Source organism: Ochotona curzoniae, unplaced genomic scaffold (assembly GCF_017591425.1).
Source record: "Ochotona curzoniae isolate NIBS_2020 unplaced genomic scaffold, NIBS_Ocur_1.0 scaffold_3208, whole genome shotgun sequence".
NCBI classification, from domain to species: Eukaryota; Metazoa; Chordata; class Mammalia; order Lagomorpha; family Ochotonidae; genus Ochotona; species Ochotona curzoniae.
The window spans coordinates 46,027,783-46,044,203 of record NW_024467106.1 but is presented as its reverse complement, the minus strand read 5'-3'; the positions used below and the strand labels follow the sequence as shown (position 1 = coordinate 46,044,203).

The following is a 16,421-nucleotide window of genomic DNA, read 5'->3' as shown; positions in this document are numbered from 1 at the left end:
AAAAATACACAGTTAGCGGAGGTGCTGGTGAGTGAGTGCATGCGGTTAATAGTCACGCATCATCTATTAAAAAAAAGTAAATGCACATATCTCACACGTGAACACACAAGCGCATATCTAGGCTCCTGCACAAAATCAAGTACTCAGGCGCCAAGCATGTTCTATTAAGATACATGATTTGGAACATCAGGAAGGACACAAATGACCTTCTACAGGGAAGAGCTTAAATAAATTGTGTTACAGTTATAGTACCTAATTCTTTTCTGTCACTTTATAGAAAACAAAGAAAGCTATAAAAAGATCTATTAAGAAATATTAAATGAAATACCTGGTCCCAGGAAATATGTGTAATAGAAAATCCTATTGAAATTCCTGAAACCCAAACAGGTGTGTGTGATATATATGATTAGAAGATCACAACTATTCAAAGCTAGTTTGTTTGTTCGTTTTGAAGGGAGAAAACAGTAACAGGAAAGGCCACATTTTAGGTTCTGGATGATATTTTGAGGTATTGTATAATGTAAACTGCTTAAACAATTTGTTATACTTTTTTTTAAGATTTATTTTTATTATTTTTTTTATTGGAAAGGCGGATATACAGAGAGGAGAGACAGAGAGGAAGATCTTCCATCCGATGATTCACTCCCCAAGTGAGCGCAAAGGCCGATGCTATGCTGATCCGAAGCCAGGAGCCTCTTCCGGGTCTCTTTCCCAGGCCACAAGCAGGGAGCTGGAAGGGAAGTGGGGCTGCCGGGATTAGAACCAGCGCCCATATGGGATCCCGGGCGTGCAAGGCGAGGACCTTAACCACTGCGCCACTGCACCGGGCCCGCTTAAACAATTTGAACGAGACAGTAGAGGTTGAGTGTCTGAAGCTGTGGCATAAAGGGTTAACTGCCACCTGCAACACAAATATCCCACATGGACCACAGATTTACATTCTGGCTGCTCCACTTCCAGCCCAGTTTTCCACTAATATGCCTAGAAAACCGGCAGATAATAACCCAAAAACTTGAGCCCACCACCACCCACATGGGAGACCCTGGAGATCCAGGCTCTTGGCTTTGCCTGGATCAGCCCTGGCCACTGTGGACATTTGGACACTGAGCCCACAGTGGAAGATCCTTCTCTTTCTCTCTCCCTTTTCCCACAGTTATGCCTTTCAAATTAATAAAATAAATCTTTATCTGGGCCCCGCACAGTAGCCTAGTCCTCACCTTGCATGAATCAGGATCCTATAGCGGAGCTGGTTTGTGTCCCAGCTGCTCCACTTCCCAACCAACTCCCTGCTTGTGCCCTGGTAAAGCAGTCAAGGACGGTCCAAGGCCCTTTTCCACTTATGTGGAAAACCTGGAAGAGGCTCCTGGCTCCTAGGATCTGATCAGCTCGTCTCTGGCCATGGCGGCCACTTGGGAGTAAAGCAGCAGACAGAAAGTCTTTCTGTCTCTCCTCTCTGTAAATCTGACTTCCCAACTTAAATAAATAACTCTATTTTTTCAAAGCCTTTATTTAAAAAAAAAAAGTAGGACTTAGAAACAAGCAGATCCAACACACCTAGAAGAAACTTCATGCACAGAAAGACATTGTAAACTAAATCTCTTTTATAACTCGGATCCTTTCACAGCCAGCGAAAGTGAACACACATTACAATCTGTAGGCGACCACTTTCAGTGAATTTTTACTTAGAAATAACTTCAAACTTAGAAAGGAGATGCCAGGATAAAGGCAGGTAAAGTGTGACACTTAACCTAGTTTCACCTATCACAGCCACTTTGCCCTACTTGCTTTATAATCTTCACTGCCCTCTCACCCAACCTCTCTTTGCCTACCGCTCCTCTGGGCAGTCTAGCTAACAGCATTTTTTGCTTCTGAACATTTGACAATAAACTGCAAATGCTATGGCATGTTACCCCTTAACACTTCAGTATGCTTCCCAGAAAATTCTCAACATAAACACTCATAAATTAAACTACTTCACACTGCTGCCCACATTTCAATTTTTTCAGCTACCCCAATGTTGTCCTCTTCAGCACCTGCCTATGGTCCAGGATCAGCTATTATTCTAGCTCTCACGTTTCATTGTCTGAAAGGGACAGAGAATGAATAAGAGTCAGCGAATATGTGCACACAATCAGAACTGCCAAAAGTAAGATAGCAGAGAAACAGCCAGAAGCAACAGAACAGGTAAGCCGGACAGAGTTCAGGAGTCAAAAGGGAAACTTGGGGCCCTTCTGTAAAATTCAGACAGGAGCTTCTTAGAAATGTGTGGCTGGAGAGGAAGCAAACGGAAGCTAGGGATGGGTTGGGGTATACCTGTTGAGGTACACCAGCAGGGCTGAAGTCGCCCCCTCCAGCCCTGCGCCTTTATGACTACAGCTGTTCAGCACGGATGAGGAAACTGAGATTGTCTCGGCAGCCGAGGCCCAGCACCTCCTCTGCAGGGTCCTCTTTCTGGCTTCCCGGGTAGGAGTGGCCGTGGCACCAGTAACCTCTTGCCTCGGACTTCCCCTCTAGATTACAGCTACTGCACAGGCCCGCAAGCACTCAGCTCTAGAGTAGCTCACCGCAGCCTGGCACCTCCTCTCGGTGGCTCAATTCTGGACGGTACTGAGAGTCAGTACTAGACCACAGCTGCGCCCACCACTCCTTGAGCCCTCAGCACACTGTGTCAGCACCTACTTCCTTCTTGGAAAAATTCCTTTCTCACCCTACCTAGAGCAGTTTCTGTTTTCAGCAACCAAAACGTTGACAGAGCAAGACAGATGGCCGAGAAGGAAATAAGCAAGCAAGATCACAAAGATTGTGATCAGAGCTTAGAGCAAATGACACCGGATGCTGAGCAGCGCAGAGAGCAAGGCTGCTTTGAAGATGAGACAGGAGAGTCTCACTAGGAGCCTGACCATCGCAGCAATTACAGGAAGCTGAGGATCCGTGCGGTGGCCGAATCAGCCAGGCCAGGAAACTTACAGGCCAAAGCAAGCACTTGAACTGGGAAGCAGTGTGGAATGTTCAGGAAATCCAACAGCAGCTGGAGTAGCTACAGCGCCCCGAACAGTGGGGGAGAAGGACAGGAGGCGAAGTTAGAGGAAGGTTAAAAAAAAAAAAAAAAGGCAGACCATGTAGGTTTGACACAGAACAAGAGCTTGCTTCTAAATACTTGAACAGACACTTGTTAGCTTTGTGCAGAAGAGCCACAAGTAACTGGGGTGTGGAAAAAGAGCCCTGGGGCTGCAGAGTGGAGAGTGGATTGCAGACAGGAAGCAGGACAGAGCAAGAGGTGGGGTTGGAGGTGGGGTTGGAGCTGGCAATGATAATTAAGAAGAGGGTGTGGAGCCCCACTGCAGACTCAGCTGGAACAAGCTGACAGCTGAGATGGAGTGGCAGGCGAAGGAAAACTCAAGAGGACACCAAGCAAGAATCAAGCTGGGGGGGGGGGGGGTATTTTCTGTTGCTTTTTTTTTTAATGCAGGGCCTTTTTTGATTGAGCAATGCAAAGCTTTTTCAAAATTATTATTTATTTAAGCAATGCTGCTTTAAATCGATTCCCAAAACCCAGTGTCTGTTCCTGAAAATTACAGAAAGGATTACCTCCCGTTGCCATTGGTGGCACGGAATGCTTCCTGGTCTTTAATAAGCAAGACTAGTGTTCATTAAAATGCCACAAGCCCCTCAGTCCTACAGCCTCTGAACCAAATTTGCTCATCTTATATTATTTTTTTTTAATGAGGAAAAAAGGAGGGGCATGGCATGGTAGCCTAGTGGCCAAAGTCCTCAACTTGCATCAACCAGGTTCATGTCCCAGCTCCCCTCTTCCCATCCAGCTCCCTGCTTGTGGCCTGGGAAAGCAGTCGAGCACAGCCCAAACCTTGGAACCCTGCACCCACAGGGAACACCCAAAAGAGGCTCCTGGCTTTGGACCAACTGAGCTGAATACACCAACTGCAGATCCTTCCACTAAATCTATAAATATGGTCCAGGGGCAGCAACACCTCAGGGGAAATATAACTAGCATCCTGGGATACTCTTATATGCTAAGTATCTTGCAAAAGAAATCTGTTTTCAAAATGATGCTGCCCTGGGCCCAGTGCAGTAGTCTAGTGGCTAAAGTCCTCACCTTCAACATACTGGGATCCCATATGGGCGCCAGTTCTAATCCCGGCAGCCCCACTTCCCATACAGCTCCCTGCTTGTGTCCTGGGAAAGCAGTCAAGGATGGCCCAAAGCTTTGGGAACCTGCACCCGCGTGGGAGACCTGGAGGAAGTTCCTGGCTGTAGGTTACTGGCTTCCGACTGTTGCAGCTCCAGCCACTGCGGTCACTTGGGGAATGAATCATCACACAGAAGATCTTCCTCTCTTGTCTCTCCTCCCCTCTCTATATACCTGACTTTGCAATAAAAAATAAATCAATAAATAAAATAAATCTTAAAAAGATGCTGCCCCAATTGGCCCAGAAAGTGATGTGAGAACCTGGGATTCCTTTAGTTCTAAGTGAAAAGAAGGGGGTTCACGGTTGATAAAGGACCAGGGACCCTAGGCTTCTGCACACAGCCGCCTGAGGCAGCTGCAGGCGGAGGAGAGAAAGAGGAAGAGAAAGAGGCAGAGAGAAAGAGGTTGCTAGAGGAGCCACGCCCACCCATCTAGCCGACCACACCAGCACAGCAGCTCAGGTTCCTGGGGTCTGGCAGAGGGGAGGACCCAGGGCATGAGACACAGCCTGTGGAATTCTTCAGCATGCCTGTCCTTGCCCGGCTCGACCGCTGCATTTCCGCTTACACTCATCGCTTTCATCTGTACTTTCCAAGCAGAATTAAGACAGAAGAAAACGAAACTAAAGGCACTGGATCAGCGTTGCTTTCTTCATCAGAAGACGCAGACACAAGGAAGACCATTCCCCCAGTATAGGAAGGTGAAAAAGTTCCCCTGCCCCCACTGTCAAAAATGACAACAGGAAAAAAAAGAGACCCACTCTGTAACAAGTTCAACGAATATCAGAATTCCAGCTGCACACACAGACTGCGGCTCCCCAGCCCTAACCACCCAGCATGTTTTGTCCAGGCGTGAGCCTGCTCCCCCAACTCCTCCATCTGCCCAGAGCAAGAAGGGTGATCCGTCTTGCCAGTGTCACTGACATCCCATCGCACCAAGTCCAGCTCACACACTGCCTAAATGACAGATGTCAAAGCTAGAAGGCACTTTATAGAAAAGACCATCAGTTTCAACTTCTTCATGCTGCCTTTGAGAAACACCAAGGCCCAATAGGGTTAAGGGACTTTCTCTAAGTCCATCACACAGCTCATCTTTAAGGCTTTGACCTGGAAACCAAGTCAGAGGATGCCCCGGCAAGTGGAAGGCCATCCCCTTCTAGCCACATGTCTGGGCCCCCAACTTCAGGCGAACCCTATTCTCCACTTCTCCCTGGAGCCTGGGACCGCCGACATTGGCTCTGAGCACTCTCCTGCCCTTCAGCCCAGACAGAGATGCTGGTACCCACATTCTCCAGGAGGGTCACAGCTTATCTTACCCATCACATTAACCCCGTATTGAGCTATCCCGTGTATAGAATGGGCCTGCAGTGAGTCAAAAGGCCACTGAACAATCAAAAACATGAGAGATGCAGCTCCTGTGGCACTAGCCTTACCTCCTGGCAAGCCAGCAACTTGCACACCTGCAACGGCCACCTGAACCCTGCCCTCCCCGCTGCTCCTCAGCTGAAGCTGTGAAACGCACTACCATTGCCCTTGCTGGGGTTAATTCTGGATGTTGACTGTTAAAGCCTTATATCTGGGAAGACCCAAGAGTGTGTTTCTAGGAGTGACTGGCCTATGAATCAGTGAGCTGAGTAACAGAGATGTGCCTCACCCATTGTGGGCAGGTACCGTCCAGTCGGCCAAGGGCCCAGATAGAACAGAAATGTAAAAGAACATTGAATTCCCTCTCCCTCTCTCTCCTCTGCAGCAGGGACATCCTTCCTCTCCTGTCCTTGGACATCCGAGCAGCAGGCTCTGACTCAGACTGCAGGACATGCACCAGTGCCCCCTGCCCCAGGGCCTCAGGCCGCCCCGCTGCTGCCTTCCCTTGTTTTTCAGCTTACAGATAACATAACACAGGGTGGGAGGGTGTCGCTCCACTCCCAATTTTCCCCAGTTTCTCTAGAACTCTAACAGCCTGCCCCCTCCATCCTGGTTTCCCATATTCCCACCACCCAAAGACCCACCAACTCTATGTCTTAACCCTGCTTACTTACTTTCCCTGGAACACACTCCGGGGGCTCTCTCATTACCACTCACTTCTTCTGCAGTGCTAACTGCCACTCAAGACATGGTCCCCTCCAGCAAACCATCCCCGATTACTCACCTCTCCAGGACACAGAGAGGTGGTCCCAGCATCTCTCCTCCATGGCTCTCAACGCATAGGCGCCTCCAGCAGCCACCAGACTCTAACCCAAAGCAGGTGCTGTCTTTGCCTCTCCAATTTCCAGAACAACACCCAGTGCATTATACAATGCTTAGTAATCCCCACCTCCAGCTATCATTAGACAAAAAGAAAAAAAAAAAAAGAACAATTTCACTGAAATATTTTAAGAGGGGAAGATGTTAGCATCCTAATCTATAACACCAAGTGAATTCATCCAGAGATCACAGCAACAAAAGCATTCACTCCACAGCCACAGCCTGACATAGAAGCGCAAAATGACACCAGGAGCTGCCAGCCTGGCCCATCCTGAATTCCCAGCAAGGACCTCACCACTGAGGCATCATAGCCATACTGTAAACAGATGTAAATGGACTTGGCACACTGGGGGGTGGGCGGGGAGAGGGCACAGACCCCAGAGGAGAAGACAGCTGTGAGACAAACTTTCAGAGTACCTGAGGAAGTCTCGCCAGTGCTCTTGGAGATGTCTTTGAGAACAGATCACAAGGTGGCTTGGGAAAGAGCACCTGGAATGGAAACTGGGGAGCGGGGAGGTATCACAGATGGCCACACAGAACCCATGATCCTGCGAGTGTCGACAATATCAGATTCACAGTGTGGATAATGAGTAACAGAACCCACAGTCAGGGACTTGAGATAAGCAGGCCAACAGCTACCTGTCTGCAGAAGCACAGCTGCACCGGCCGCTTGCAAGGAGGCAAAGAGGAGCTGGAATACAGGGCAGCGGAGAGACAATGAATGTATGCTTCATGTAGAAAGTAGGCATCCATTCAAAAGATAGATGGGGTTTTAAGAAGGATGCTAGACTGAACAGTTCAATAAAGTTGCCTGTTAACCTGAGCTGGGGCTAAGACCATAAGATGATAAACTAATGCTGCATCTTCCTTCCTCTAGCCTGCACCAGCCAGGCACAAACACCTGTCCCATCCATGCCCTCACCTACAAATAGCTCAAGCTCCTTCATCAAGAAAATGCTCAGGGAGCCACAGGAGTCAATCGGCCTGCTCCCTTCCCCATCCTCTGCACCCACTTCAAGGAGGGTGGGATTGAATCCCACTGCCCATTACGTGACATCCCCACCACCAACCCATGCAGAAAACCTGGATTACCATAGGACTATCCCTCCCTTCTTCTGTCCCTCGCTGGCCACTAAACCGAGTCCTCCTTCCTGTTCTCACTGAAGAGCTCCATCCACTCAGCCCCTTTTCCCCCAGCCTCTGTTCTTCCCCAGCCTTGCCACAGCCAGCTGACTGCCTGCTGTCCTCCCAGCTGCCAACTCCACAATCTCATTGCACTGACTTCAGCAGATCTATCCTGAAACAGGCAAGCTGATCGTATCTCTCTGGCACAAAGCAGATCCCGCCCAAGCTCCTTAGGGTGACGTTCCAAACTGTATTTCATGACCCGATCCAGACTTTCCAGTCTCCATTCAGGCCTATCCCAGCTTCCACCATGCCATGCACTTCATCCTGCTTACTCTGTCCAGCGCAATCCTGCTCATCCTTCAAAATCCAGCTCAAATACATCTCTCCTTTGGAGTTCTTGCTAGCCTCTAACTAGTGTGGCCAAACCTGCAGTGCACCTGCAGTGATAGCAAAATGCTGAGAGCACTGCATTTGTTTCCAGCACTCTGCTTTGCATGATCTATTATGCAGCCCTCCTACCTGGCACCTACTCTGACCCAAAACAGAACAGTAATTTGCTTCGCTGTCTTTGGTTAGACTTTCTGTGCTTCTCAAGGACAGTTAACTATCTTGTTTTATCCCCATTAAGTTTCAACTTTTCAATTCTGTAATTATTTCAATGCCATGATTTTTCCATAAATACTACTCAATTTAAGTTTCCGTAGGTGTCTTATAATAAAGAATGATAGGAAATAATAATTACTCTAGTTTTCCAGTATCTAAAGACTGGAGGCACTCAAAAGATACACAACAGTGAAAAGAAGAAATGATTCTGATTTCAAAAAAATTACGGCAAATTATGCCCATATCCCATATGGATTACCTGGGTTTGAGTCCTGACAATACGTACAAGTCCAGCTTCCCGTGAACACACACCCTGGTAAGCAGCAGGTGAGGACACATGTAGTTGTGGGAGAACTGGATTTATTTCCGAGTTTTAGGCTCTGGCCTGGCCCAGTCTGGGCTGCGGCAAGCATGTGGGAGTAAACAATGGATGATCTCTCTCTCTCTCACTTGCTCTCTTTCATACTTTCAAATAATCATTACTATCAAGAAGAACTCAATGAATGAAATATGGCAATCAGTTTATAAGTATGTCATCTAAACTTCCAGTGGGAAAATGTTCTAAATCAGAATTAGATCTTTTAAAACCTGGCCTTGGGAGCAGGTGTTTAACTAGAGTTAAGAGGCTGGTGAAAATGCCTGCTTCCCAGGTAAGAATGTCTCAGTACAACCCCCAGCTCCAGCTCCTTCTTCCAGCTTCCTGCTAATACAGCCCCGGAGAGAGGCAGTACACAGGACCTGACTTCCTACCTCCCAAAAGGTAGTGCAGGGCCCGGCGACATGGCATAGCACCTAAAGTCCTCACCTTGCACGTCCGGGATCCCATATGGGCGCCGGTTCTAATCCCGGCAGCTCCGCTTCCCTTCCAGCTCCCTGCCTGTGGCCCGGGAAAGCAGTCGAGGATGGCCCAAAGCTTTGGTACCCTGCACCTGAGTGGGATACCTGGAAGAAGTTCCTGGTTCCTGGCTTCGGATCGGCATAGCATCGGCCGTTGCGCTCACTTGGGGAGTGAATCATCGGATGGAAGATCTTCCTCTCTGTCTCTCCTCTCTGTATATCTGAATATCTGCCTTTCCAATAAATAAATAAATCTTTAAAAAAAAAAAAGGTGGTGCAGCTTCAGTTCCTAGCTCCTGAATTTGGCCTAGCCTACTGTACCTGCTGTAGGCATTCGGGGAACAAACCAATGATGGGAATGCTCTGTAACTTTCATTCTCTCTGCCTCTCAAATAAATAAATCCTGGACCAAAAAGTAGACCATGAATGCCTCTGTTAAAGAAGCCATTTCTTTCTCCCAATACAATGTTCCCAAATATTTTTCATTATTACCCCCAAAGGGCAATTTTAGATTCCCCCCCCCCCAATTTGCATCCTTCTGTGAAATTTTAATACCACAGCACTATATGTCTGTTTCAAAATGACTAGATAAAAATTTTTAAAGTTACAATAGAAATGTCAAAGCTACTAACAATCATATTCACTAAAAAACTACTTGTAATGTTACATGTACAAATTACCAACTTTAACTACATAATACCATCATAATCAAATTTTTCAAAACATTCTTTTTCCAGAAACAGTAAGACTATTGAAAAAATGACTTTCTTAAAAATTGTTTGTAGTGAACTTAATTTTTGTACCCTATAATATGTGCCTTAACGAGGGGCTATATATTCATTCAGGCTTTGTCAATAGTTTCCCTTCTCAGGCAGCTTGATCAAAAGAACTAGATAATGAAATACAAACTATTTTCATGTAAATCTCAAATTCTAAACCACACACAAAAAAACTACAGAGACCGTTCATGGCAGTCCATTGACTGTAGAAATGCCCAATCAAAAATATAACTTCAAGAATGTCCTGACCTTACATACATTCAATATATCTTCCATGAACTCTCTGTGAATACCCTCCAAGACACACCCAAAAAATCCAACTGGAGATTTTAATGCTAAGAAATAAGATTAGGGCCTGCACAGTGGTGTAACGGGCTAGTTTTCCACCTGTGGTGCTGGCATCCCATATGGACATTCATTGGAGTCCCAGCTGCTCCACTTTTAATCCAGCTCCCTGCTGATGGCAAGGAAGGCAGGAAAAGACAGTACAAACCTTGGGTCCTTGAACCAAAAGTTCCTGGCTCCCAGCTCTGCAGTGGCCCTACTCTGGCCATTTTTGCCATTTAGGGAGTAAAACAGCAGATGGAAGATATTCTCTCTCTCTCCCTACTACTTATTTTCAAGTAAAATAAATACATTTTTTAAAAAGGAGAGAAAAAGTCATCCACTGCCACCATGACTATGGGAGATCGCCCCTGGATCGCTGCCTGCTTGGCCTCTTGGCCTCTGTGGGAGGTCACAGGCACATGGCACACTGTGTCCCGGGGGACCCCTACCGCCCCCCGACAATGGTTTCTGCTGAGACCTCAAGCTGGTCTGTTTACTGGCTACGCAGGTAAAAATGATGAGTTACATCCCAGCCTCTCTTCTCTGTCCTTGGACAAGCTGTGCTAGAACTTCCTTGATAAGCAACTCTGAGAAGTCAGTTGCAGCCACATTATCTGCCAGCCTACCTGGTATATGTGACCTACAGCCTACCTGCCAGCCTTGTTGTTCGTGACCTAGGACATGACTGGAGGAGCTAGAGAGATAGACATGCCTTCTAGCCAATTACAGTGCCATTATTGGGTGGGAGGACTGTTCGGAGGCGCCCCCTTGCCTTCCTTTTCCTTAGTCTATATATGCTTGTGCGTGCAATACAATAAACAGACATGCTCAATCAGACCGTCTCTGGTGGGTCTTACTGCTGAAGCAACTCATCCTTGTGGTTTCATGGGCCTAATGGACAGAAAATCCCCGAGAATGACAGCTTCTTTATGATTACCATTTCTTTTGGTACTTGGAAAGAGAAAGGATTTCCATATTATCAGTCCTTTCCCAAAAAGGAGTCCCTTTATTTCTTCCACCAAAAGCAAGGTTTCAGAGCTGGAAGAATACCTAGGAATCCTCCACACCCTGCTTCTTCAGCAGGGGAAGCTGAAGGACCCCTCAAGAGGCTGGGAGCTTGTTGAGTCAAGGTCACTGTCAGGTTCACTGTTATAGCTCCAGGCTAGCACGGGGCATCATGCCTAAGTAATCAGATATATGCACACATCAATGAATGAATGACTTCGGAGCAAAGAGCACAGAGTCCAGCTTTCCTCATTTGTAGCCTGGTGCTCTCCCAACTATGTTACCTTGTCCGTTTCCACTTGCCAAGAGTTCCAGATGTGACCACCAAGACAATGACACTCCTCTGAAATGGATGAAAAGTTTTCTAGCTGAAAGGAAGGATTCTACACACCTAGTAAAGGACCAAGAATATGGTCTTCTTCATACCAGTCTACAGCACTCTCTCCACATTGGCTCAGCTGGCCTTCAGGGCCTCTCCATGGCACTTGTGTGTGTCATTCTTCTCTGCCTGGACTGAAAGCTCTAGAGAGCCAAAACAGTGTCTTCTCTTAAGTTTGAACATGGAGCAACGTTCAACAGATGCTACAAAACATACGCCAACAGATACGGTGTCCCATGAGCAGACTGCATGTGGACTAAGATCTCTAAAGCTTGTTCATGTGCAGGAATCAGAGATGTGTCTGCTAAGAAGTGAGTGGATAAAGGAAGAAGAAAAACTGAGAACTTACTAAGCAATTAGTCATTCAAAAATTTTTACTTAAGAAGTATCTACCAGGCTCTCTGGTACTCTAATAATGACCACAAAGCTAAGCCCTGGTCATTAGCTAACAGGTCTCCATCCATGGGACCATCCTGTTGGCAACGGCCATACCTAGCAGGGCCACATGTCAGCCTGGCCAGCACAAGCCAGCACTCACCATGAACCCTGCCTCCTCAACAACATGCTGAGCTCTAGACAGTCAGTCGTATAGTTCTAGGCACAGCAAATCCTTCTGGATAAGCCCACCAAGACTCACACCGATCTCTCCACATTCATGGCCAACTCTGCTTCTTCCATTCTTAGCAACAGCTGAACTAAATGACTACATATAGGGAAGCAGCTGGGATATGGGACTGGGACCATCACGCAGAAGGCTCTGCGCGGAAGGACCACAGACATTTAATATACCACCACAGAAGGGTGTAAAGACTTAAGGAAGGAAACGAAAGTATGGTCCCAGTGCTATGAAAGTGTTACTACCTTGATTAGAGAGAGCTAGACCAGGAAGACAGAAGAAAAAAAGACTGGCTCCAGGTCATATATAGACAGCATAAAGCTATAAATAAGTTTCCATGGATGAAAATAGCAACAAAGACGCTATTTCATCATTTGCCTGTATGAGTAGTGGAAAACTTTCAACCACATACAGATGCATATCAACACGTTCTCCACGGATCTGCGGTCTCCGGATCCTGAACGCTCAGGGCAGGCCGTAGGTAAGGAAGACGCCGGAGAGCCCGGCTGAACTGCAGTTCGCTTTTTGTTGTTTTTATTTGGGACACACAGCATTCATCATCAGGGGTTCCCTAGCACTAACCCGCCTTCTCCAGATCTTCCACTATTGCATCACTGGAAACTAAAACCTTCCGACTGGCGACTTGTAAAATCCCAGCCGGTTAAAATGGCAGCAGCCGCCGCAGCAGTGGGTGCTGGGGCTGCCGGCCTCGGCCTCCACTTCCAGCTCCGGAGTGCGCCCGGTGCTGAAAAGGAGCAGTTGGTGAATCCACAGGTCCGTCGCGCCGCCACGGGAGGCAGCAGTGGCGCCTGAGACTGCGGAGAAGGGGGGAACCCACGAGAAGCGCCGACCCTCAGTCAGTCACCGGCAATGAGGGCTTGGCGTGGGGACGAGACCAGACAACCCACCTCCTGATGGGCTGCACACACACCCTTGGTCCCCGCTTCCCCGAGCAGTTCCCCCTCTTTCGGCCGAACGCCAGGTTAACTTCCACAAAAGGTGAGGTTCCCAGGTCGAGAACCGACGGCAGGCTTGGACTTTGCACAGTCCACGCGTCTCCCAGAGAGACTCTGAGCTGCGGGTCCTCCACCCTCGCTGGTGCGCACCCAGCGCGCGGCTGGACGGGCGCGGATTCCCATCCATTCCGAGCCCACCCACCTTCCGCGCTGGGGTCGCCCACTCAAAACCCCGTCCCTGCTTGGGCGCGCCAGCCCGCCCGTCCCAGAGTCAGGGGGCGGGACCTCTGCCGCCCCGGGCGAGCTCGCTCCTACCCCCGCTCCTCCCCGCCCATATCCCGGGGTCCCCGTCCCAGGCGCCGGGGCAGTGTCTGCGCTCCCCATCAGTTACTACCTCGTCGGCTTCCAGGTCCGCTCGGTTGCTTACGAGCGCCATGTTTCTCTCCTCCGGCGGCTGTCGCCCAGAAGCCGACAGTTTCTCCACTCTGGGGCCAGCGCAGCTTTGCTAAGGGAGGAACCCGCCCGCCAGTGCTCTCCCCGCCCCCCGAGCCCAGCAGCACCCACTTCCCGAGCGGACGCCCGGCGGCCGTCCCGCCTCCAGCTCCGCCCCTGCACGAGGCTGCGACCGCGGAGCAGCCAACCAGGCTCCCTCTGCGTGGGGCGGAGACGCCTAGCAGACGGCTGCTCTTTGGGGCTTTTCTGTCCTCTGGGAGTGAGCCTCAAGGGTGCCGGTCGCCTGGGCTCGGAAGGGCGCAGCCGACCAGGCCAAGGTCGCAGCGGCGCTCCACTTGGGCGCCCACGTGGTCCTCCGTTTCCCTCGCCTATGGGAGGGTGGGGGAGACGAAGGAGACCTGAGTCTTGCAGGTGTGGCCAGAGGGCAGGCGTGGGACGCACGGTCACCTAGAGGTCCCTGGACGCCAAGGACGCCTTCAGGTACAGGGACTCTGTTTACGAAAGGTAAAAACCCACAGCCACTTACACAGCTGGCAGTTGTTAATAACCTTTCCCCTGCCGCTGATTTGCGTTTATACTCCCTTCTGTGTATCCTTCACGGACCCCTGCTGTAGCTCCAGTTACATCTTTGATTTGTGCTTCACTCTGAGGTTTCGTGAGGACACGGATGCTGTTTTCAAAGCTGTATCCGCCAGCACCTGGAGCCCTGCCTTGGGGGTGATGGGCATTCCCTGAAGACTGACTGAGTTCACGAGAATATTGTTTCTGATGGAAAGTAATTGACCTTTCCACAAGGAAAGTTTAAAGGGTATTTCTGTTAGGAGATGAGAAGGGCAAACTTTATTTTACATCCAAGAAAACTCAAATTGAAGTGTCAGCGCAATGTCAGGAGCGTTACAGACTGCATCCATTCATAATCTAGAACTTGCCAAAAAGTTCTCTAGGACACTTCCAGTTTCTTACCATCACCCTCCTTTTCTGGCAACCCATGGTCTGTATACTCTCTATCAGCATTGGTTTGCCTTTTCTAAAGTTTCATATAAATGTAGCCATACAGCATGGAGTGTTATGTGTTTGGCTCATGAATGACGACCTACTGACAATGATAAGTGTAAAAACGGCTAATCGTTTTGGGGACCTTCTGTGGCCAGGTCTGTCTGTGCTCACTGCCATGCCTGTGTGACTGTTGTATCTTCAGAACTCCATGAAGTAGAGTGCTTTTACAGAGTTCTGAGAGTTCCAATAACTAGCCTGAGGTTGGCCAGCTATTAAGGAAGCAGGGATGCCAGCAGCCTGGCCCCAGGGATTGTAGGAAACCCTTGCAGCTTTTTTTTTTTTTTTTGAAGAATAATTGGAGTAGAATCATTTTTTAAATGGCAGAACTGCCCTGCAGTTTGCTATTAACATGTTGTAATAGTCAAGTGAGATTACTCATATATTCCATTTCCCAGAATTCACTAGCACAGGCCTTAAGCAAGAGAAATGTCTGAATTGTTTTATTTTAAAGCCACACCTGCTAAGAGCTTTTAGGTTTCAAAAGAAACCTAGCATTGCAGACAGGCTGTCTACAGCAAAAAATACTAGGGCCCAACATTTAGTAAGTGATGCATTCATGGCTTTTGAGCAATAAGTTCACAGTACATTAGGCATTGCTGTTTAAATAAATTTGCAATGCAAAAGTTTTAGCATAATCCACTAATGAGAAAGATTCAAAGAATGAAAATAGCATGTAGTCTGCCAAGTAAATATTGTTTCGAAGGGCAGCGTGGCAGGCACGATGACCGTCTTCAGTGCCCACTCTCTTTAATGCCAGAGCGTTTTTTCACAATTATATGAGAGCTGTGCACTTTGAGGTCCCTCAGTGACCAAAAGAGGAACAATCCACATCCCTAAGAGAGGCTTAAATGCTAGGAGGGAAAAAAACCACATCGTTAGTGGAGGCTGAAGTCCTGACTTAAGGTCTGTTCCCGGCATTTAGAGTTGGGTAAATATTCATTTTGTCCTACTGAACCATTGTTTGTGCACTTTTTAAAAATATATACATGATTTTTCCAGTCACCTTCCATTTATTTTCACAATCTTTAGCATAATTCCACAATACTTTAGCATAATCTCAGTTTTTCAAATGAGCGCAAAAGGTGACCCAGAGAAGAGAGCCCAAATACAAAAGCAAGCCATGGTGATCTGTGAGCTTAGGGCAAGATTTTTACTTTTAGTCGTATTATTACAGATTGTTTTAACATGTGTATTTTAATTTGAAAAACGTTTTTATTTGAATGAGTGTCGGAAAAAGATATTTTTATCAGCTGATTCATTCCTCAAATACCTGCAGCAGTTAAAGCTGAGCCAAGCTGAACCAAGAGCCAAGAACTCCATCCAGATCTACCACATGGGATTAGGGCCCCAAGCACATGAGCAGTTACCTGCTGCCTCCCAGATGCACACTAGCAGGAAGCTGGATCAAAAGCAGAGAAGCTGGAATTCCAATCAGAAACCCAAGTATGGGATACAGGGCCCCAGGTGTCATCTTAACATGCCGTGCCACAATGCCTGCACCCAAGGGTTGAAGATTTTCTCAAGAGACCAGTGTGTGGGGGGAGGATGGCGGGAAGGAGAGCAGCACAATGGCTCAACTGGCTAACCCTCCACTTCAAAACCCCAGCATCCCGTATGAGTACCAGCTCATGTCCCAGCAATTCCACTGCCCATCCAGCTCCCTGCTTGTGGCCTGGAAAGCAGTAGAGCATGGGCCAAAGCCTTGGGACTCTGCACCCACATGGGAGACTAACAAGTTCTGGGCTCCTGGATTTGCACTGGCTCAACCATTTGGGGAGTGAACTAATGGATGGAAGATCTTTGTCTCTCTGTTTCTCCTTGTCTCTGTAGAG

General features: G+C 48.1%; 1 protein-coding gene across 2 annotated transcripts in view; it reads right to left on the bottom strand.

The window, feature by feature from the left end:
- The window catches only part of TTC39B (tetratricopeptide repeat domain 39B), a 112,650-nt gene extending 99,071 nt beyond the window's left edge, over positions 1-13,579 (bottom strand). The window contains exon 1 of one of the 2 annotated variants that reach the window (XM_040963497.1): positions 13,475-13,579. In XM_040963497.1, the coding sequence (XP_040819431.1) occupies positions 13,475-13,516 (42 nt within the window). In that variant the 5' untranslated portion in view covers positions 13,517-13,579. The remainder of the gene's footprint in view (positions 1-13,474) is intronic. The other variant, XM_040963498.1, reaches the window with a different exon arrangement.
- Positions 13,580-16,421: the final 2,842 nt, after the last annotated feature.